Genomic DNA, 13,513 nt, shown 5'->3' on the forward strand with positions numbered 1-13,513 from the left:
GGCCTTAGAACCCCACTGTGACAAGTTACTTTCAGAATTAGAGGAGTATTCCTTTGTTCCTCTGCAAATAGGCTCAAAAAAATTGAACTGGGGAGCTACATGTGACAATTGAAAAATATCAGTGTATACTATTATTCATATTTTCAATCTTCAGAGTGCTGTCACATGAGTTTTACGGAAACAGATGAAGTAGCTCTCTGAAAAGTGAAAAAATGGTCTTAAGAAGGCCCCCTGAAAGAAGGCCCAGTGAATAACATTGAGGCTTCTATGAGAGGAGAGCAACATTCTTACATAATTTTCTATTTATTCATGATATGTTTCCCCTAGTTCTTGGCCCCAGGTTACCTTCCTCTGTTTCCTTTAATGTTACGTTCACTAGTCTGGACAACTTCAGGGCTCATTTGGATGGAGACCAGGGGCTGTCCGATGCACCCCAGTGGAGGGCATGGAAATAGAAGCTGAGGTGAGGGCTATGAAACGTAAACACATTATAACACTCTGTCGGATAGTATTTTCATCCTCTTTGAAGATTTATGATTTTTAAAAAGGTAGCTACAGAAGAAAAAATATAAAAGCTTAAAAGCTAACAGCCTCGGTTAGTCAATAAATCTTGAATATTTTTATTATGTAGAAAAAGGTCGTTAACATGTAGTATGGGGCGGGGGGGGAACTATTCGCCAAGTGCGATGCTATAATGCCGCTGATCACTATTCAGTTTCATAGGGAAGAGCTTATTTTTGAGAATTTTTTCGAAAAGAAGAAAAGATGGTTTACATTTGTTTGCCAATGTATTTTAATCCTGGTTTACAAACATACCCTGGACCACACTATACAGAGGTGTTAAGGACAAGCTTTTATATGTGACTTTAGTGTTTTAGATTCCACTAAGTATCATTTGATAGGAAAATTCAATAAATGTGAAAAGCACTGGAGAGCTGTAAATATAGACAATAAATTTGATGAGGCAAATTAACTATAAACTATAAATGTATTTTTTTCATAGTGAGTCTAATTTTATGCTGAGGTCAGATAAAAATTACTCATATTTTACTCAATAAAACATAAGAACACTGCTTTGTTCATTGTATAAAATGGTGTGGAGTAAAATGACTTATCTAAGTATGCTTTTAGAAGAGTTTCTGCTAACTCCTAGTTAATTTATAAGACAAAAGTATGTTTTTGCTGAAAACCACAGCAGCAAACCTATAAATTAGACACATATACATAAATGGCTTAACAATATCTCTTCTAATATTTGAACGTTGAGGTACTCTATATTTTCCCACTGATTAAACTCCATGTCTTTAAAAATACTGTTTATAAGTTTTATCTACTGAAAAAAAAAACAGTGTGATAGAGGGGGTCAGAACATGCTTCTTGGGGAACTCTAGTAATACTGTTGATTCAAGATATGAAGCCTTGACCATAGTAGTAACAGAAAATCCTGTTTAGTTGCACATTTTTCTTTTTTAGTAGATTCTGTGATAGCTAGAAGTTATTGCTAGGTTATTAGAATTCTTACTTATAGTTATCTTATTAAAAATAACTTCTGGTAAACACCAAACTTTCAACTTTGGGCTGTTCACTCCTCTTTTATTTACCTCACATTTTTTCCCCACTCTCTTTACTAAGAAAATCGATGATGTAGTAATCCTAATGAAGTGATAATGCTATGCCTCACCCTCCACCACATTTCTTGTTCTTTTCTGGAATAAGAAGACATTTTTTGTTTGTTTTGGGCTTAATGAGGCCAACTCTGGTTTTCTATTACCATCTTTTTTGAGGTTCAACTGTATCTCTACATCACTGCTTTTGGAATTTCATTGCAAAAAATAAATCACCTGGGAATCTTTAGAAGAGAGGGTAGATCTTTGAAGTTCTCTCTCTCTCTCTCTCTCTCTCTGACACCTACAAACACACAAATGGGGTAGGAAGAAACTTTTGGAGCTGCTGTGTATATTGATGGCATGGAGTATAAAGAGGGTTTTGTAGTGTATGCTTATTTTCAAACTCATAAATTGGATACATTATGTACAACCATGCCTCAACAAAGTGGTTTAAAAACACACAAAAAAGAAATTTCTTTAAAAAGTTTTATTTTCTCACCCCAAGACAGTGTTTTGCTCTAAGACTAGATGAAGGGTTCTTTAAACACACGTTGAAAGAGCATCATTCGGGATGATTTTGATACAGATGGGACACAGACTAAACTGAGAAACTTGACCCTACTGTCTGTAAGAGCTGTGTTGCCTGGTTACTGAGCAGCAGTAAGAATCTTATCTTTTGAAACTTGCTAATTTATTTGTGTACCTGATACTCTTATTGTCATGTATAAATTCTTGAGATCACTTAAGGTTTTATAGAAGTACTTAATCTTTCAGACAAATCTCAGTATTTTGCAAAGGGCATTCTTCGCCTTGGCTTTAACACTTACCACCCTTAGCTTTATTGACAACACCAACAAAAAAAAGACAAATACTTTGGAGAATGGGCTATGTTATTCTCTCATAAACTTTGCTTATTATGTACAGCAAATTAAAAATCCATGAACTTGGTAGTTTCAATGACAGATGTTGACCTGAGACCATTAGATGCATGTCCTAACTAGTTTAATACAAACTTTGTTTTTAATGTATTATATTGAAATCTTAAAGCTTTTTATTCTATTTTTATTTATCTATTGTAACAAAGTTAGAAGATAACTGAAATTCTGAAAATTAAAATTTCAACTTCATTCATCTCTCCTTCCATACATATTACATATATATTGCCATTTTATCATACACACATATGTATATGTATCAAATCTACAGTGTATTTGTTTCCTTAGGTTTAAACATTTTGGCAGCAATATAATTCTTATTTCTCTTAAATTATTATAGAAAATACTCATCTTCTTAATTCTGCAATGGAGACACAAAGTCTCTCCAGTTCATAAGCTTCTGGAGGAGATTAAGTAAATAATGTATGTACATTGTTTAGTAGCAAGCATAAGATAAAATTAATAATATAGAAATCTTACCTATATTATTATAAACTATTATCCCATGATATACATATTATTCCAAATATTCACCCACTTAGAAAAAGCTTCCCATATGAAAGAGAAATGTGAAATGAAGGGTAATGCAGTAAATGTTTTGTTTTGAAGAAGCTGCTTATAAAGTATGTATACTCCCATCACATGAGGTCCACTTGTACTGAAGTGGTTTTATTCTCTGGTATATATTTTCAAACCACAGTTGGTATAATTTTAGGCCAAATAGGAAGCAACATGAAACACAACTGAATTTCCACATAGCTGTTTTTGTTATATTTAATTACAAAGTAACTTTGAGGGTAGAAAAGCATATTCTGCTAATACGATACTGGACTCATTAAAAAAACAAAAAGTAGATAAGATTTTTTTTGTATTACCATCTGTCCTTACCCACCCACATGCACACACAGAAAATATTAGAATTGAGATAGATACCTAAAATTAGAACAGTATGTCAATACATAACAATAAAATGGGGAGTTTGCCTGTGTATATTCAGTTGTTTCGGAACCATTTCATTAAAAGCGACCAGAGGGGAGAGGGAAGGGAACTTAAGGGGAAAAAGGGGGAGGGATTTTGAGGAACAAGTATGAAAGACACAGAGATGAGGACTGGGGGGGGGAATGGGAGGGAGGGGGGAGACCGGGTGGGGGGGTGGGGTGGGATGGGAGAAATAGATAAAAAAAAAATGTACTTGAAAAGTAACTAAATAAAATTAAAAAAAAAAAAAAGCTCTTCTTTGCTCTATTGTATTGTCTTCCCTCCTTAGTCAAAGATCAGATAAATACAGGTAACTACTTACAATAGAAGGTAACTACCTGTACTTATGGGGGTCTATTTTTGGAATCTCTATTTTGTTCTATTAATTTGTCTATTTCTTCACCAACATCACACTGTTTTGAGTACTATAGCTTTGTAGTTAAGTCTTGACGTTACGTAGTGTCAGCACTCCAGTTCTGTTCTCCTTTAATATTGTCCTGATTACTCTGGGTCTTTTAATTCTCCATATAAACTTTAGAGTCAGCTGCCAGTGTTACAAAATAATACTGGGGTTTTGATTGGGATTGTATTGAATACATAAATTAAGTTTTCCTTTCCATATACATGGAATATTTCTCCTGATCAAATTTTTCCAACCCGTGTTCAGTGGATAAAGTAAAGAGAAGTGCAGGAGGTTTCAGAGTATCCACCCTACATTTAACTGGAAACCATACTTCTATATTTTTTTCAGTTTTGCTTTCTTTGGCAGATTGTCTCAGAGCATTCTCAAGGTGAGAAATTTGCAAAATCCCCTATATAATAGGCTTAGAAAAATAAGATTTCAAAAGGGAAAGGGTGATTTAGGTATGTTTAATAAATATCTATGCATATATAAGGCAATATAAATAAATAAGACTAGATATATAAATAATATTTACTCATAGATATATTAATAAATATTAATCATGGAAAGTCGATGTTGAGCCCAACCAAATTCTTTACTTAATGAAATTACACACCTTTTCAGGGTTATGATCTAATTAAGTAATGAAAGAATTTCCATTCTGTGACTTCCAGTTCTCTTTCTAATACATAAATTTATTCACCAATCATAATAAAATAAAAGGCCAAAAAAAGTTAGATTCTGAAATAATACCACCTTTGCTGTTATTATCACTATCAGTAAATTAGAAAGGCAGAAAAAAAATAGCCAAGCCAGCCCATTATGATTCCATGTGCTCACAACTACTTTTGTTCATCAAACTTACTACTTGCATATATGCCACTAATGATGTAGATCTCAGAAGACAAGTTTTTCACTTATTTTTAAATGACAAGTGCTATAGCCAATATCTCTCCATTCATATCAGTCATTAGATGTTCTTGTTGAATAGTTCTGTCCTTACAGTTTATCTTTACTGATTATCAAAATATAACATTTTCTATTCTATAACCTCTAAAATCTCTCAGTACAACTAAGTCATTTTCTCTCATAACCCATCTCCAAAACTTTTAGTTCTATTGTGTCTATATTTTTTGGTAGACCTATTTGCTACAAATCTTTTGAAGTCTATCTTTTCTTGCTATCTTTGCTCCCTATCCTGGCTTTTCCACTTTCTATAAATGTAATGGGGAAATGGCAACCTCAGGAACTGAGAAAATCTAGTTAATGAATGGGAATGGAATGGAAAAGTAGACTTTTTAACCTTTATTCATGAAAGTAAGTACAATTTTCGTGAACTGTGTTTTAAAGGTTATAAGATATTGAGACCTGAAAATAATAAGTTTTTAATGTATCTTGCAACTTTCTCTTCTCTCCAAGTGCTTTCTTTTATCTTAGATTTTTCTATTCACACTGTGTCTAGTGACTTCTCCACTGATTTCTAAAGTTGTATTCCACCTCTCATTCTTTTATACTGTATTAAAATAACTCATACTCAATCTTAACTTTATACGAACATTTTAGATAGTGCTAGATTCCCCATGAGTGACAGAAATAAAATTTTACAATCACAGGTGAAGCTGTATGGATTGTTCAAAACATAACTCCTTCAAAAAGACTACCAAAAACATATTAATAATCAAATTCAAGCCATTTCATAGTATTATAAAAGAGAATTTATTTTTTCTTACTTCTATTTCTACAGATTCATGTAGCTTCTTGCAGGTGGCTGAGAAAGTTTCAGATGTGCCAAACTCAAAATACCAAAATTTGTTCTTCATTCTGAAAAAGGAAAGGAACAAGCAGCTTAAGCAATTATCAATAACTGAAAGGATTTTTTAAGTGGCGTAGCCCTGTCTTGTATTTTAAGTGATAAAAAAGGTTTGAGGGCATGTACCATCTGCAATGTAATAGATGGTCGCATAATTTTCAAAGCTAAAATGTTGGTGTCAAATTGTATGATTACCCCTGAGGAAATTACAGGAATGTATTGATCTGACAGATTCAAGTATATCTTTGACTTTTCTACATATTGGTTGCTCAGATCTTAATATATGATTTTACTGCTTATTATTCTCGGACAACTTCATTTTAGACCAACCACTTATAAAGAGAAAAAAAATTGGATTTTCATGGGGGACAAAAAAGAACAGAAAAACTAAGCTAAATATACTAAGTTTTCATAGATGGCTATGCATTAAAAAATGACATTACTGGATAGCATATTAAGAGTTGTGTTTATCCATAAAGATAAACTTCAGTGTTTTGGAAGATAGCTATTAATTATTTCATTAAGATATCACCCTCTTTAATGTGAATGATAATGGGAAATCATGATACATTATAGAACTAAGGATTTAACATTTTATCAATATAACAAACGTTGTAAAGAAAATATAGTTTAAAATACTTCAGTATATAATATAGAAGTAAGATGTTCAAAATTTATTTTCTCCCATAACCCATTGAGCATCTTTATTTCTTTGTGACAGTTAATTATATTGGTGATCATGTACTATAATTTTGCAAAGCTTGACTACACTTTTTAATTACTCAGTATTGGATTTAAAAATTCATTCTCACACAAAAAATGCAGTTTTTAATCATACATACTCTAATAAGATATCATGTCCTCAATTAGAAGAAAATAGGTAAAATGAGATCCATGTTTTCACACATAAACATAAAATGAAAAAATTATAATATGATATTCAAATATGCCTCTATGTCAAATTATTCCTTTTGACATAAATATTGCTATATGTCTTTCACATTAGCAAGTAAAACATTTCAACAATGAAAAAGACATTTGGCAGGGACCTTACTACTTAATTAAAACTTGTTTAGTTATAGAAAATGACAGGAACCTAATGTGTGCTTAATATTATGCTATACTGAATAGAGTTCTCTGATATGACATTAGAAATTATAAAAATAATCTCATCTAGATGTATTTAATAATATTTAGCCTCACACAAGTTTTTATAATTGAAATTTTTTTTCATTAGCTCTTTTTGTATCAGTCATAGATTCAGGCCAGCAAGCTGAATACCAGCACAGGATTCAGTGGATTTTAGCTCCACAAATTCTTATTCTTTGCTAGAGAATATTTTCTTTGGGCTGTGGCCTAACTTCATATATCTGAATACATAAAAATTGATCATACTAGTTAGCTAGAATTGGAACAAACATTTAACACCAGGATCAATGAGCCTGAACCTATATGAAGTTTCTATTAAAATTAATGCAGATATCCTCTTTATAGATGTAGTTTTACAAGTTTTTACACAGGCTAAAGTTATATAAAATTAAAATATTTTTCCATGATTCATTATTTCTATAAAAAATTGTATCATTCAGACTATTGAGAGGCAAATATCGGTCTGTGTAAGGTGGTCTCAAAACAACCTTAGATGAATAATCAGTAGACTTTTTATGACTGTTTGGAACTGTTTTGTATACTTAGCAAGTTTCCTAACAACATCATTTTTGTTGGATCATTATCCAGACCTTTTTGAATTCATTTATTCATGCATTCATTCATTTAACAAATGCTTAGTGAGAATATTCACTTCCATATGCTACTATGTTTAGTGCTCAGGATACAAATATAAATGCAATTATATTCATCTACAAGGAACTCAGAATGTTGTAACATTATGGGCATATAAAATAATTTAAAAATTTAATCTCTGAAATATGAGCTACATAATGTGAGGAAACACTTTAAGGAATCAACTATTGTTACCTTAGGGAGTCCAGAGCACTTTAGAAGAGGTGACATTTTAATAGGTAATTAGAAGAAGACACACAGGAAGAAGAGAAGACAAGTCTGGGTGTTGATAGGTGTGCAACAACTTAAGAGAATGCTGACTGCAAGCTAACAAGGGTGTGATTCCGAACATGTAGGCCAAGTTCAGGGGTTTGGACTGGAAATGACGATTACTAGGATGCTGATAGAAGTTTATTAGCAGTGGACTGACATGACCAGCTTTGTCACATGGGTAAATAAGTCTAGCAGAAATGAACAATAGCCTGGAATGCTGAAAAGCTGGTATTGTGGACAGAAATGTGCCTGTTGGAATAGTACAAATGTGATATATTTAAAGGCCTAAACCAAATCTCAAGGGAAATGAAGAAGAGAAGCTCAAATCAAGAGACAAAATGAAGTGGAATCACTGGGAACTGGTGATTTCGGATCGTACTGATTCCACCATTCCTCAGTTATCTCAGGAAGCATGCAGGGCATACCTGAGCACTACTCCAGCAAAAGAAGGGCTATGAGCTTGTATTTTGACAGGTTCTGTGATCTAATGTATATTGTATTGCAGTGTAAAAATTAAATATAAACGTGAGGCTTTTGATTGTATGTAAATAATTACTCCTTATTTCTTTCCATTCTAGCCATCAAAGTTCTCTATAGCTTAGTGAGGATGATGAGGAATTATATCAGCTAACCAAGATACACCTTAGTAAACACAAGAAACAGAAATTCTGATAATTTACATTCAGTTTTTATTCACCATATTAGTTAGCATTACTGCTCATGTGCAAAAGCTGCTTTAAATTCTCCATTATTACCACCGTTTTATGCTTCACTTAGGTAAATATATAGAGGTTATAAAAAAGCACATAGAATCAGATTCCGCATGACAAATTAAAAGCTGTTAAATTTTATTTTTTTCAACCCAACTGGTCTTTAGGTTGTAGAAATGGAAAAAAACCCCACACATTTAAGCATGTATGCTATTTATTTTTATGGCTCACAATAGAAAAAGATCTAAATAATTCAAACTCAAATTCGTCACAGAAAACATAGCTTTGAACTTTAAAAATAAGAAAACTGTACATTTAAACTACTGTGAAATTTTCAAACCAAAGTCTAGTTATTGTATTCACAGACAGGCATTGTGACTGGTCTGATGACAAATGTGTTACCAAAAAAATTCTTACTATTATAATTTTAAGTCCTCGATATAGTAAAACCAATTTCAATAAATTATTGTAAGTCTACATGTGTCAGTTTAATATTTAAAGTGTTTGTGTATTAGAAGTTCAGGTAAAAATAAAAATTAACTCATATTTACCAGGCATTTTATTGCTTCTTTTACATTTCTTCAGGCAAATATGAACTATTTGGACATTTTTTTTGCTCAAGTAAAAAACCATTCTTGTCTTGAAATTTAGTTAATATTTAGTTTTCCAAGTTCTGAACTTTTAAATAAGTAGTTTCTAGGAAAGTATGTTCCTTCGAATTTTTTTTCCTGGTGTACATGTTTTATGTTTTAGTTTTTGTCTGCTAAGTAATTTTAATACAGCAAACATAAAACAAAATAAATGAAACATGAATTGGTAGTACATTTCCCCCCAAATACCAAAAAAAAACTAATTAGATATGAAGCTCATTATGAAAATGCAACACACAGAGAGGGTGAAATTGCCTCATTTATCTTACAGGAGAAAGATCAAAAGCCATAAACACAAAGTTTTAATTTAGTGAAATTACTCTTAAATTAAAGGTCAACTTTCTCATAGGTGTGTTTCTTTTACTATTTTATGTATTTGGTGGAAGTACAGAAAGGCCACTTACCATGTGTAGCTAAAAAATCTTCTGTTAGACTCTCAAATCAATTTTCAAGCACCCTGAACTAAGCAATTCTATCAATACTGTATGGCTAACATGCTCATCACTTGAGAAAATAAAGCCCTTTTTACTCTTTGCTTTTGAAATGACAGAAAAACATAATGTCCTAAGTAGCTTAGTGAAAATGTATTTAAAATGAACACACACACACACACACATATTAATAATCCTTGCCCAAAGATATATTTTTATTGGTTTTAGAGAGAGAGAAATAGGGGTGTGAGGAGAGAGAGAAACATCAATGTGAGAGAAACATCCTCTGGTTGCCTCACATACATGCCCCAACCAGGGATCAAAACCACAACCTAGGTATGTGCCCTGACCAGGGACTGAACCCAAAACCTTTTGGAGTATGGGACATCATTCCCAACAACTGAGCTGCCCGGCCAGGGTTAAAATGATTACTTTTTGTAGTCATTATTAAGATGTTTCAAAAATCTCATCTTTTTCATTAGCTCTCTTTCACTTCTTCCCTGTTATGAAAATGTTTCAACCGTCATCATTTTGTCAGAGAGAACAATGTTTCTAACAATTCAATAACTTAATTTTCATAATAAAATTCAGCCTCGCAGTTCGATGGAACATCCTAGAAATAGAGCCGGAGTTTAAATTTAGCTAACAGTGTTGGTGATGAGCAACGTGGCACTGTTGACTTACAGCAATAGATCAGGTGTTTAAAGCAGTACATTTATGTCATCGAATCAGCTCAGTTTTTATTTGCTTTTTTATTGCCAAGAGACATTACACTAAACATCAGTTAGAGGGCTACTCATTTATTCCTAAACCTAGTTCAGTATTACTGTTAAAAACACACCAGTAATTAAAGGGCAGGGCTGAGGTGGTACTTGATTTCACCGTTGCATGAGCTCTGCAGCCCAAGGAGGAAGCATTCTGGGCATGATGGCAGGGAGGCAGGGCCTCGTGGGTGCAACACCCAGGGGTTCGTGCAGGAGCAAAGGTGGGGGATACCTGTAGTTTATGCTCTTTGTCACCTCTTGAAGTCCACTATAAATTAAACACCATCTGCATGGACTATAGTAACAGGCATTTTTAAAGAACTAAGCCCACTCCTAACTCAAATGAAATTGGCGATTTAGTGTTTTTCTCTTTTGATTGGCAACTATAAATTCACCGATGCGTGATTATGAAAAAGGTTGTTCATAGTGTGAGGTATCAACCTAAATAGGAACTTCTATTATAATTTATAAAAATTAGAGTATCAAGTATTTAAGTATATAAAAAGTTATATATTTTCTTGTAGAAATGTGAAACTACAATTTTATGACTATTACTATCCATATAACAATCTAGTGGTAGAAATAATCCAAATTCTATACTATTAATTTTACCAAAAAAAACCCTACATTTTATTGAAAACTTCAAACTCATATTTTATTTTAAAATAGCTATTTATACTTTTCTCATAGCAAGAGAATTATGTTAATATTATTTCATAAGAAAGAAATATGACAGTAATTATTACACTGGGGATATTTTATATTCAGACAACAGAGAGCAAACATTTTTCATGTCTCCAAACAAGATATAATTTTTTAACGACATATAAAAATGCTTGTATATAACGCTCATTCATAAGATATGCTTCTTAAGTCCCCAGGAGACAATGAAATAAGCCATAGAAACTTCACATGGAATCATATAATACTCTATCTTAGTTTCTGAAAAAAGATGGATATTCTAAAAATACAATTTTTAACATGAATTACTTTGATAAGATTAAAGAAAGTTTCTCTATATAAGTACAATATATGAAAAGGGTGCTCCAAAAGTTAAATATTTTAGTATATTTTTCAAGTATTTTTCAATTCTCTTTAAGAAGAAAAAGAATATACTTATATCAGTATTTTTGCCTATAACAGTTTGTAGCATAATGCTAATGAACTATATTTTTTCCAGAATGTTCTGTTGTTCTGCTTGTTATTGCACATTAGAAATAATTAGGACAGCTGGAATGAAAAGTGTACATGCAGTAGTGATAGCATGCTGCACAATCTATACTAAATAAGTCTATATACACACTAAGCCCCCAAAAAGCAGTCATGAGTTAGTAATTACATAACATGCAAAACTAAACCTACAAACTACTTAAACAATGACCAAGCATGTTTAGAACTGAATATCCTTTAATTATCTTAGATAGTTACTCTGAAAATTAATATATTATAATCATAAAAGTTTCCCAAAGAAAACTGTTAGATTAAATGAAGTTTATGATAGCAATGATTGCAATTGTTATGCACACAGAAACCCAATGAGGTTTGGAAGCCCAATCTACATATCACACAGAAAGTAGGAAAGTATAACTCAGAAACTTCTAGCTTTTTCCACCATACTGTCTTTCAATAATGAATACAGCATCACTTGAAACTTTTTTCTAAGCCATAAGGAACACATTATAAGTCAGATGGGCCATCACTAGGTGGCTAAATGTGCTTTGATTCCGCTCTCTGGAAATTAGCCAACTAAAGATAATAATGTGGCTTAGAGCTGATTAAGACCTGAAAGAAGTACACTGTGGGCTTCTAGGAAAGATTTTTCCCATGATAAAGAGACACATACAAAGTGAAAGCTCTGCCTCTCCTCTCCTGTTGTTGCATGTTGTCAAGGAAGGGCAGTATAATTGGAGATGGGCTAGCCATCTCGCCACTGTGACAACAAAGGCAAGGCTGTTGACCCCAATCCTGACAGAGTTGAACTTCTTAATCAGTCAACTCTGAACCAGTTGGTCTCCGGATTCCTACCCACAGGAGATTTATAAATAGACACTTATGATGTATTTTGTGTATTCTGTTACTTGCAGCCAAAATCTCCCTAACAAGCCCATTATAGTTTATAAATTTATTTCCATGTATTATCATCAATAAGACATTTAGAAAATCTAAATTTGGTGATATATTTGTCATATAATACAATTTTTCTAGATGTGAAATTTGGTAGTAACTGAAATAAAAGAGTTAGAGTGGAGAATTTCTGTTCAGCAGAATTCCCTGTGCTTATCTTGTGACTAGATACTCAAAGATCACTAACTGTGCTTTCCTCCACTGACTTGCTATCCCCCAGAATTTTCTAAGAATTATTCTCACATTTATATATTTGAAATAATCTTGGGAATAACATTAATAAAAAATCCCCTTTAGAAGTACCCCTCAATTTATATCTTATGCTTTTATTATAGTCAATGAAGCTTATATAGACTAGTAACCAGTGAGTAAGGTCATACCCCTCATCCTCCTTTATTCATATCTAATACTTAGAAAGAGCCATTGGGGGACATCGGAATTAATAGAATGCACCATAAGCTCTGAGATTTTTCTGAAAAAATATGTGAGTTATAGTATTTCTCATAAATATAAATAAGAACATGGAGCACATAGCCAAAATTAATAGTGAAAGTGTAATTAAGGTTTCCATGGCTCAATAGGAAAGTTCCAGCTCATTTAAATGAATTAATTTTTTTATAAATAAAAATGGTCTACCACACAAAAACTGTCTTTAGTGTATTTATTTATTTGTTTATTTATTTTATTTTATTTATTGTTCAAGAACAGTTGTTTCCATTTCTTCCTAAAACTCCTCCCTGCCCCACCTCCCACCCTCAATTCTACCTGCTTTGGTTTTATCAATGTGCCCTTTATACATGTCTTTAGTATATTTAAAAACCTAAAGAGGAAGGCACTACAAATTCAGAAGTGAGCACATCTTCTTGCCTACCCTGGACTTCAGGGGAAGCAACACGGCTCTTCTCTCTGGTGGCATAGTTCATCCTGAGCACCTCCTCTAGGCTGGGCACTGTAATAGGCATTGGAATACTTCTGTTCATAGGACAGGAGTATGCCCTATGCATATGTACATATGTCCTCTGCTTGCATAACAATTTCTAGTTTGG

At 32.7% G+C, this 13,513-nt stretch overlaps 1 protein-coding gene across 1 annotated transcript in view; it reads right to left on the reverse strand.

Moving 5' to 3' along the window:
• DGKB (diacylglycerol kinase beta) overlaps positions 1-13,513 on the reverse strand; it is a 566,799-nt gene that overhangs the window by 171,518 nt on the left and 381,768 nt on the right. The window contains exon 20 of the mRNA XM_053655066.1: positions 5,654-5,744. Coding sequence (XP_053511041.1) covers positions 5,654-5,744 — 91 coding nt within the window. The remainder of the gene's footprint in view (positions 1-5,653; positions 5,745-13,513) is intronic.

The sequence above is a fragment of the Artibeus jamaicensis genome, unplaced genomic scaffold (assembly GCF_021234435.1).
Source record: "Artibeus jamaicensis isolate MK-2021 breed Jamaican fruit bat unplaced genomic scaffold, CSHL_Jam_final contig_923, whole genome shotgun sequence".
In the NCBI taxonomy this organism is placed as follows: Eukaryota; Metazoa; Chordata; class Mammalia; order Chiroptera; family Phyllostomidae; genus Artibeus; species Artibeus jamaicensis.